Source organism: Lolium rigidum, chromosome 1, assembly GCF_022539505.1.
Source record: "Lolium rigidum isolate FL_2022 chromosome 1, APGP_CSIRO_Lrig_0.1, whole genome shotgun sequence".
NCBI classification, from domain to species: Eukaryota; Viridiplantae; Streptophyta; class Magnoliopsida; order Poales; family Poaceae; genus Lolium; species Lolium rigidum.
Genome location: NC_061508.1, coordinates 320,417,766 through 320,428,665, shown reverse-complemented (window position 1 = coordinate 320,428,665; position 10,900 = coordinate 320,417,766). Strand labels below are relative to the sequence as shown.

The 10,900-nt window shown below is 47.7% G+C and overlaps 1 protein-coding gene across 1 annotated transcript; it reads left to right on the top strand.

The window, feature by feature from the left end:
- The first annotated feature begins 1,133 nt into the window (after positions 1 to 1,133).
- On the top strand, positions 1,134 to 3,541 carry LOC124661977 (G-type lectin S-receptor-like serine/threonine-protein kinase At2g19130). The gene has a single exon (XM_047199872.1). It carries the CDS (start codon positions 1,134 to 1,136, stop codon positions 3,531 to 3,533), a length of 2,400 nt encoding a protein of 799 aa, XP_047055828.1. The 3' UTR covers positions 3,534 to 3,541.
- Positions 3,542 to 10,900: the final 7,359 nt, after the last annotated feature.

Below are 10,900 nucleotides of genomic sequence, written 5' to 3'. Positions count from 1 at the left end.
CGTCTCCGGGATGGTCTGCGTGCCCTTGTGCCATGAACCGCTCGTCCGCCTCGGTGGTATCAATCCGCCGCCGGCCATCTCCGAACCGCTGCGCTTCACCCTCCGAGCGAAGTAGCGGCTCGGTAGAGAGACTCTCGGCTTCCGTCGGAGACCCGACCTCCGGGAAGTTCAATTCGTGGCGCGACCGGCCAAACCTCCAAGCCGCAACGTCGTATGCGCGGGCAGCGGCCTCCTTCGTGTAGAAGGTGCCGAGCCACACACGCACACCACCGGCGGAGATTTCGGACGCGAAATGGCCCGCAGCCCGGCCGGCGAACGCCGATGAAGCCCGTGTTGCTACGGCGACGAGGAGCCATCTCGACGGCAGGCTGAGCTCGAGAGGATTACGTGGTGTTTTTTGGATGAGAGAGTTGATGAGGAGAGAAATGTTGCTTGGTGATGTTAGTGTTGAGAAGACATGGCTATATATAGGACGACGAGGGCCGAAACGGCGGGAATAATTGGCGGGAGAGAATGGGCGCGAGAAGAATGGCGGGAGGGAAGGAGCGGGGAAAAATGGCGGGAACTCTGTGCCGACGGCTCGGCCGTCGGCCTACATAGGAAGTGGCGCGAAAAGAATGGCGCGAATAAGGGCGGGAAGAATGAAAATTTGGGGGGAAGGCTGTGCCGACGGCCCGGCCGTCGGCCCACATCACGCCGTTTGCCACCTGCTGACGCCGTTGTCGGTGGCTGTCTGTGGCCCCACCATATGTCCATGTGCCGACGGCTAGGCTACGTGCCGTCGGCACAGACTGGGTTTGTGCCGACGGCGGCCGTCGGCTCTGGTGGTTCTGTGCCGACGGCCAGGCTGTGCCGACGGCTACTTTGCTGGGCTGACGGCGAGCGAGGCTGTGCCGACGGCGACCGTCGGCACAGATTCTGGCCGTCGGCACGTCGGCGGGTTCCCGTAGTGTCGGGTCGTTTGCTATATTAATATAGCGGGGCGCAAGCCTATTTCGAGGATTAGTTTAGAGGCAAAATTTGACTATTGAACCCCGCTTAATTATGTACTGCTGTGACGAGATGATAATTAAGCACACATCGTATATTTTTAGTTTCTGCACCCGCAAGCTCGCCCTCCATTTCAGTCCATCATGCATCTCCTGATAGATTTCATCCTGCTCTTCTTCATAGGAATCCTGGCAGGCAGTGCCGCGACGGACACCATCTTGCCCGGCCAAGCGCTTGCCGTCAAGGACAAGCTCATCTCCGAGAACGGCAGGTACGCGCTTGGCTTCTTCAAAACAAGCAGCAAATCCTCAGATTGGTACCTTGGCATATGGTTCTATGCAGTCCCCAAATTTACTTCGGCATGGGTCGCGAATAGGGATAAGCCAATCAAGGACACAGCCTCCTTGGAGCTCACAATCTCCCCGGATGGCAACCTTGTAATCTTGGACAAGTCCAGCGAATGTATAATCTGGTCAACACAAGCAAACATCACAGGAAATAACACCACTGTTGTGCTGTTGAGTAGTGGTAATCTCATCCTGGCAGACTCTTCAAACTTGTCAGAGGTTCTGTGGCAGAGCTTTGATCACCCCACGGATACACTTTTCACTGGGGCTAAGCTTGGATGGGACAAGCTCACCGGCCCGAACCGACGTATTGTTTCGTCGAAGAACTTGATCGACCCAGCCACCGGTGTCTATCGTTATCAGGTAGATCCTAGTGGTGTCGACCAATTATTGCTTACACCATTGAATTCCACCATAGCCTACTGGTCGACCGGTGTATGGGATGGCGAATATTTTGGCTCGGTTCCCGAGATGGCAGCCAACAACCATCTTTTCACTACAATATTTGTCGGAAATGGCCACGAGAAGTACATCACAACAACCGTACTCGACGAAAATGTGGTTGCTCGTAATGTGATGGCTGTCTCAGGTCAAATAAAGACATTTATTTGGACGAAGGGCTCACAGGACTGGGTAATGATCAATGCCCAACCAAAATCTCAATGTGATGTCTATGCAGTTTGTGGACCTTTCGCAATTTGCACTGATAATGTGACTCCACCTTGCACTTGCATGGACGGCTTCAGCATAACATCCCCTGAGGACTGGGAGGTAGAAGATCAAACCGGTGGTTGCTCCAGAAATACTCCGTTAGACTGCATTGGTACCAAAAGCACAGCACAAACCACAGATAGGTTCAACTCTGTGCCATGCGTTAAGTTGCCCCAAAATGCCTCAAAGGTGGAATCTGCTGCAAATCAAAGTGAGTGCGCACAAGTTTGTCTGAGTTATTTCTCCTGCACAGCATATTCATTCAACGATGACAAATGTTCTATCTGGCATAATGGATTGCTCAACATAAGAACACTACAATGTAGTGGCACTACCGATTCAACTGGAGAAACTCTTTACCTTCGTGTTTCTGGTACAGTTTTGAACAGATTGAATACTAACAGAAAGAAGAATGTTATTCGGGTAGCTACAGGTTTAATTGCTTCTGCTCTAATCTTATTTGCACTCATTCTCCTAGTAATGGTTCGGAGAAACAAAAGGAAGAACTCTGAGCGAATACTGAATGGTGTTCAAGGTTGTAATGGAATTGTTGCATTCAGATATACTGATTTACTGCATGCAACTAATAAATTCAAACATAAGTTGGGTGGTGGCAGCTTTGGTTCTGTATTCGAAGGGCTTATAGATGACTCAGTTGCCATAGCAGTGAAAAGGCTTGACGGTGCTTATCAAGGAGAGAAACAATTCAGAGCAGAAGTGAGCTCGGTTGGAGCTATCCAGCACATTAATTTAGTTAAGCTTGTTGGTTTCTGTTGTGAGGGTTCTAAGAGGTTGCTTGTTTACGAACTCATGTCAAATCGCTCTCTTGATATCCATCTATTTCAATCCAATTCTGCGATGCTGAACTGGGCTGCTAGGTATCAAATAGCCCTGGGAGTTGCCAGAGGATTAGCCTACTTGCATGAGAGGTGTCGAGACTGTATCATACATTGTGATATTAAGCCAGAAAACATACTTCTTGATGCTTCATTCTTTCCCAAAGTTGCAGACTTTGGGATGGCAAAGCTTCTGGGAAGGGAATATAGCCGAGTACTGACTACAATGAGAGGAACTGCAGGGTACCTTGCACCTGAATGGATTAGTGGCGTTGCTGTCACACCAAAAGTTGATGTTTATAGTTACGGTATGATGCTGCTGGAAATTATTTCTGGAAGGAGGAACTCGTGCACACCATGTACTAGTGGTCATAGCCTTGATGTTTATTTCCCTGTGTATGCGGCACATAAGCTTCTTGAAGGAAATGTTGGGAGTTTGGTGGATCATATGCTCCATGGTGATGTTAATCTGGAGGAGGTTGAACTGGCTTGTAAGGTTGCATGTTGGTGTATCCAAGATAACGAGTATGATCGACCAACAATGGGACAGGTCGTTCAGATTCTCGAAGGGCTAGTTGATGTCGCGATGCCCCCAATACCAAGACTGCTTGAACGAATGGCTGGGAGCACGCATTCAACACGATGCTAATGTTTTCATTTAAGGGAGACTAGCTGGGATTCCTTGTCGGGATACCAAGACTGCTCCAAGCTATGGCTCAAAGATTTGTTTTCAACATGCTTGTAATCTTTTAGCTTCAGTGAAACTAGCTGGACTGTACGTCTAGATGTTACAATACATATTTTTACACTTAAGACTACAGTGATATTTATTATACAAATGTAAATTTCTAATGCTTATGATTGAAGAAATAGGTGTATTTTGTATAAATCTGTAATGGTCTTAATGTACCCTGCTGCATCATTATAATCTGGTGACATACCAAATATGCATCATCATAGATGTTTCTCTTTTTCTCTACTTAACATGGAAATATATAGCATTTTAAGATCCAGAATAGAAGACCATTTTAACCTTGTTTCAACTATTACAGTGGGGATGCAAACATCGTCTTTGTAGAATATTGTAAATACCCGGCATCATGGTAGACATGGCACGGTCATGAAAGATAGGCCATACCAGCGAGGTTGCTGCCAAAATAATGAGTGTGTCTTCGGCTACAGGTTCCCATCATCCCATGAAGTCAGCAGCATTGGCAGCAGTCTCTGAGATAGTCCGAGGCATGCAGGAAGTGAATCCGATGGTGTTGGCGATCCTCGCTCAGTGATAGCAAACTAGGCTGAATCAGAAAGGAAATTTGGGTCAACATGGAGTACAGGTAGTTAACATGGTGCTATTGAAGCAATGAGGTTACAGAGAAACTCTTTTTTTTCAGAGAAAACATAAAGCTTGCATTTCGTTGCATTGACAGAAAGAACAGTCTTACAAGCCTAAGACAAGGCCGAAACACCGGACCACTCAGGGGCAGACCTACGTTCATCCAGCAGGGGTCAGAGGACACCGGGTCCGAACCCATTTTCTTCTATACAGTACATGTATTTAGAGTGTGACACACCAAATTAAAATGAATGATCACTTGGAGGACACCGGGTCCGGAGTCCAGACCCATCTTCTTCTATACAGTACATGTGCTCTAGGTCTGCCCCTAGGACCACTCAAGACAAGATGACATCCAACGGCCACAAGACAAACATTACAACAGGCGCCACCAAACTACCATCGGCCTAGATGCCATCCAAACAAGTGCACAGGACGGGACAGGCCCACCGACCCAAGAAAGGATGGCCAGCCGACAATATTGTGGACTGGCCTCGCACTTCAGGGATGTACTCGCCACGCCGGGGTGACCTCGAACCCCCCACTGAGCTATCCAGATCCGGCGTGGACCATTCAGTGGGGGGAGGAGGCCCCAACATGCCCGGAAGGGCACGATTAGTTCAGCTGACTGCAGAGGTCACGAAACCGCCAACGCGGTCCACGCCTTGAACACTGCTCCATCATGCCTTGCCGCACCCCTCGCATGTAGCAACATACGCCTGCAGCCATCAGCCAATACTCGCTGAGTGCTCCCATGTGTCCAAGAGCAGCAGCATAGGATCCTCCGCGGCACCACGGTGGCAGTTTTGGATCTGACAAGTGGACCGCGGAACCTCGAGATCTAGTGCGGGAAGCTGGAAAATGCCTTTGAGAAAAGCGCATCACTCCCAGTTCCTTTACTCAAGTTGTGTCCAGACCCACCATCATCCAGGTACACCAGGTTTGCAGGATCATCAGCCACCACAGGCCTAATAATCTCGCCTTATTCCGTGCCATCAGTCCCCGTTCTCTAAGGGGGAAATGGAGCACCCCCACATTAGAGAGACGATGCACGGAATGTGGAGTTCATTTCAGTTTCTGAGCTACAGCCACTGAATTCATCATATACTTTGCTACAGGACATGTAAGAAATAGATGGTCGATAGACTCATTGATGCCACATAAATAACACGATTTAGATCCAGTCCACCCCCTTTTTATCAACTTATATATTTATATTAGTAGGAACACTATTCTTTACTAGCAACTACTACATGAAACCTTGATTTTCAAGGGCGTTACATGCTGGACCTCCTGACCATCTACTAGATATGCTACCGGTCTAGGTTAACAAAGTTAGCCTGTATAGTTCTTTTTTCCTTCTTCTTGTCTTTTGGCTCTTGCCTTTTGTACATTTGGTTTGCTCCCGTCTTCTTGACGGCTTCTTCTAATATATAATGACGCATGCTTTGGCATGTGTTCAAGAAAAAAGGGCATTTCAATGTCCAAAAGTGCTTAATTAAAAGGGAAATGAACCTGCTGAGAAATTGAGCAACATAAAAGGAATGTACAGAAAAAACAACCATTCTTCCCAAGTATCCATACACATCTATCATCATCATCATCATCTGTTTAAACCAACCCCATCCTCCTTCAGAAACTGGGGGGGGGGGATAGATGGAGGAAAAGGGGGCGAATGGAGTCGGACGAGGCTCACCGTTCAGGGAGCAGGCGAAGTGGTAGATGGAGGCGACGCGAGCTCATTAACGTGCCCAGCCTCTGCTTTTCTGAAGGGGGGCCGTCAAGGGTAAGGCGAGCCACCAGGGGGTCGATTGCCGGAGATGGTCCTGCAGGCAGCCGCCAGGTGATCGATTCGCGCGTCTATGCTTGCGAATGGCGAGAGCGGGGCCGCTTCGATGGCGCCGGCGCGGCGAGCAGGGAGGTTGGGGATGGATCTGACAAGTGGGTCCTGGTGGAAGCCGGAGGTTGGTGGCAGCGGTATAATTATTTTTTTCCATTTCAGAGATGTTGTAACCGCGCTCCTAACATGGCTGATCTAACAAATTATGACTTTTTTGGGTAAATTACAAGATTTTGCATAGTTTTAAATAATAATTCAATTCAAATAATATTACATAAATTGATTCAGATAATAATCCAAATATATAAATTAAATTATTCTTATAAAAAATTGTGATTCAACTTGTTCAAGAATCAGACGATTCTACTCTCCACAAATTGTCCACTAGATCATTTTGAAGTGTAGTATGAATCTATGCATCTCGGGTTTCTGGACATTTCATATGGTTGTGGCACCTTTTGGAGTTTGTGTTCCCGGCGGCGTCGCGCAGCTAGCCAGATTCATAGGGTTGACCCCGCTGCGCTCTGCAAAGCATCTTCTTCCCCCTTCGAAGGATTTTCCCTAGCCCTGGCACAACCATTCAAGCTCCAGCTCTCCCAACTGGTGTCGTACCCGATGAGAGTAGGAGCGGCGGTGCCTGGAGGTTCACCAACATCATGGAGGTTCACCAGCGTCGGCATCAAGCAAGGTTGGATCACGTTTCTGCGGTCTTCTTTACGGTGTGCTTTGGAAAAAGGCAAGAACTTATTGTAATTTCCTTAATCTATAAGGTCCTTTATGTCATTGTGCATCCACCACCGAAGTAATACAAACTCCAGGTCCTTCGGAACCCTTCCCGTAAAAAACGTGGGTAAGTCATGCGTAAGGTCCTGCCTACATTTTCGCTTTAGACGAACCACCTCGCTCGGCCGTTAGCGTCGTCGCGGATAAAAACGAACGCCATTGACACATCGAGAAACTGATCTCGCCAGATCTGAAGGACCGATCATCACACGTTGCCATCAACTCTGAGACGTCGCCCAGAAGGTCATCACTGGTGTAGGAGTAGAGTTGATGCAGATTTATTAGTCCGAACACCGCTCTCACCACCCCAACGACGCACCATAGGAACCAAAACCTAACCCTAACTACTAGGCCACAACGGAGGAACAAGATCCCCCTCCTCATACTGCTGCCTGGAGCAGCGAGAAGAGGAAATGGGGACTAGGGCCAACGCCCTAGTCGGACGAGATCGGGGGAGCTGGCTGCCGCCGCCTCTCACGAGAGGAAGAGCGGAACGGTTCGCTTGTCTTCTCCTGTTGTTCTCCTTGGAAGTAGGACGTTGGGGATGGATGTGACGAGCAGGACCCACTGCCAGGATTGCTGGTGAGTGGTGACTCCTTCAACTCAAAATTCAAGTAGTGTCAAACAGTTTGGGGTATTTTTTAATACGAAAAGGAGCTTAGCTGTGTGCGGATCTATAGGTGACAGGGGATGTGCTCCCCACGAATAGCGAGGGCTAAGAGCATCTCCACTGGTCCTCCCATAGCTTTCTGAATAGCATTTTGGGGATCCTAGAGAGAGAAACTGCTCACACCGACGGTTCCGAAAAAGCGCCGGCCATTTTTAGACCTTACTAAAAGCGCCGACACGCCCGTAGCAATCCCTTCGCGAAGGGACCCGATTGGGAGTGCCGGCGTCCAATTTCTGCTCAAAAATTGCATGTGGCCCACTTGCATGTGACACAGCCTCTAAAGATCCTCCTCTCTCCTACTTTTTCTGTCCCCACTTGCATATGCATGCATGGTGTCGGCGTCTCTATTAGGTTAATTGATGTGAGACACGGTCCACAAATGCTAAGTGCATGCAGCCGACGCTCCCTATAGCCTGCTGCCGGCGTGCATGCCGGCCCTTTTTTAGGAGGACCGGTGGAGATGCTCTAACTGGGCCAACGATTTTTGTGTTTCGCTTTGCTTCGGTCTGCTCGTTTGATTTTGGGTTTTCGGGTTATCATCGGTTTTTTGTTTCTACTAGCCATTTTTTATTTTTGAAAATGTTCAAGTTTGAACTATTTTTGGACATTTTTGTTTTTTGAACATTTGTTAGTTCAAATATTTTTCATATTTTGAACTTTTTAAAATTTATTTTTTTAAATATGAAAGCATTTTCAAAATTTGGATTTTTTATATTTTGGACATTTTTTATTATTTTTCAATTTTGAACCATTTCCAATTTTAAGCTTTTAAAATTTAGAACGATATTCAATCTTGAATATTTTTTATTTTTGAACATTTTTAAAATTTGAATTTTTTTCAAATTTAAACAATTTTTGGTTTTAAATAGAAAAAAGGAAAAAAACGAGTACCTTTTGTTGGACCGCTTTTGGAGCGGCCCATGATGAAGTCGCTTCAGGATTCCCTGTGCTCCCGCCGGTGGTGCTCAAGCGGACCTCTAGAAATATATCATCACTCATGACCGGGTAGGCCTGGATCCTCTTCCAGTCCATGGTGAGGACGAGAAATAACCTAGCCTTGCTAGATAATCCTAGGCGACAGGCTATACCATTGCCAGGATTTGGTTGGCGATCACTGGATGAAAGCTGCATAAAAGTCAATACTGATGCTGGTGTGGGGGAGCGGGAGGTGTTGAGATCACTAGTCCGATGATTGAAGTGGCAATGGCACTAAGGGAGGGTGTGATCTTCGTCAAGCTGTGTGCGCGAGTGGTGTTTGAAGTGGATTGCTTAGAGATTGTTAACCTCTGGGACTCGAGGGCTCGTTCTCGCGCAGTTGTTGAGCCGATTTTACAAGACATCGCAAAGCATTCTAGTTTGTCTTCTTCTTTTGCTATTCAACATGTAATAAGATCGTCTAACGCAGTCGCTCACATATGTGCCAAGCACGGTTGCACGTTGGAGTTGACAAGTGTTTGGATGGAACTTCCCCCTTAGCTTCCTTATTGCCGGTCTTCAGGCTGACATCGTAGGAGCAGTTGTTGATGGTTAATAAAGCCCTGAGATTCCATGCAAAAAAAGCACGACACCAAACGGTCGTCACGAGGCTATACATCGCTTTTCCGTGGACCAGGAAGACGAACCTCGCCTTGGAGGCTAATCCCCTAAATAAGAAGTGTTGCCATCGCGCGTCTGGTGGTCTTCAAGCTGTCCGGCTTCTCCTTGCCACTCGTGGCGGCGAGGGGAAGATTCTAGTAGCTTGATGACAACCGTACTTTCTAAATGGCTCTCGGAGCTTTTGGAGTTTGTGCTCCCTGCAGCGGCTCCCAAGCGACGACGTGGTCTGGCCTCTACTATTCATGGTCATAGTGTTGACCTCGCCGCGCTCTGCCGTGGCCGCTACTTGAGCATCTTCTTCCTACTTCAGTAGCCTCGGCGCGGCCATTCAAGCTCCAACTCTCCCAAGTGGTGTTATCCCCGACGAGAGTAGGAGCGGCGGTGCCTAGATGTTGTCCACTGCCAGCATTGAGCAAGGACTTTATTACGTTTTTTCGATCTACTTTCTGGTGTTCTTTGTAAAAATACAGGACCTTATTATAATTTCCTTATTCTGCAGGGCTCTTCGTGTAATTATACACCCACCATTTCCCATTTTAGAAAGGAACCACCCTATTTCCCTCGCATCCATGGCCAATCAGAAGAACCAAAAGCACCTCAACATATCTCGGTTGAGGAGGTCGCCGACGACAACGAGCTTGGCCTTATTTGCGAAAATCCCGGATTTGGACCCGCTCGCCATCAACTCCGACAGCCGCAACTTGATGCAGGAGCATCTCGCGCATCAGATGCACCAGGTCATGCCAGAAAACATTGTCACCCTACTACAAACTACCCCTGCCAGCAGACCACCACTACTCGTAGATCTAGCTACAGGCCAACAACAGCTCCCCCTCCCACTCTGGCCGGCGAGGCCGCCAGAAGAGAAGGGCAGAGGCCATGGGGAAAGGAGGGGGACTCTCACACCCTAGTTTTCTCAAGAGAGGGGGGGGGGGGGGGGGCTTCTTGGTGATTTCCAACGGGCCAGTTCCAACACCGACCATCGAGCACCGAGCGCTCAACCAATGCGACATGCCTCTACCACCACCTCGCGATGAAAACATGATGAAGAAATCCAAACGCCTGACCACTACGCTGCGGACTTCAGACCAAGAGTTGAAGAAGAATAAGAAGAATTGAAACAAACAAAGGCTATACATGTTGAGTTACCGTAGCTAAAGATCGGTCAAGGTAGCGCGCAAGTACATTTTTTGTGATGCCAAATGCCTTTATTTGGGCCGAGTAGAGCGTTGCCCGTAATAAACTAGTAGTAAGTTAGAAAAGGAGATCAAAATCATTCTATTTTATGACCAACAGAAAAAACCACAATTTGAAGCAAGTCAAATTATTACAATTTTTTTTTAGATTCTCCTAACAAATAATGAATCTAAACTTAAGTTTTCAACATTGTACATCAAACCTTGAGGAAACCTATTACTTCTTGTCCGGAATTTATTTCCGACTTCTTTTAGTTGGACTGAGCGAAGATTGCACATAATATGAGACAGCACACATTTTTTCATATCACACTCTCTATGTCACATGCCATCCCAACACGCCCACGGGTCACCCGGACATGCTAGGAAAGACCACCATCAACAAATAAAAGAGCTTCACCTTCACCACAAATAAATCACGTAGACATCCGTACTATAACTACTATTCAGGCCCAAGGTCCTTTTTTGGCGGTCTGGCCGGTCCGATCAGTAACTGAATGAGGGCGACAAGATTTCGACCAGCAAACAAGATGACTCCACTAATTTGGGTGTTGTGCTTTACACCATAGTGATTATATGTCCCGATGACCACTGA

Bases quoted from the DNA above. Each gene is read 5' to 3' on its own strand.
- LOC124661977 (XM_047199872.1), top strand. From the start codon at position 1,134: ATGCATCTCCTGATAGATTTCATCCTGCTCTTCTTCATAGGAATCCTG.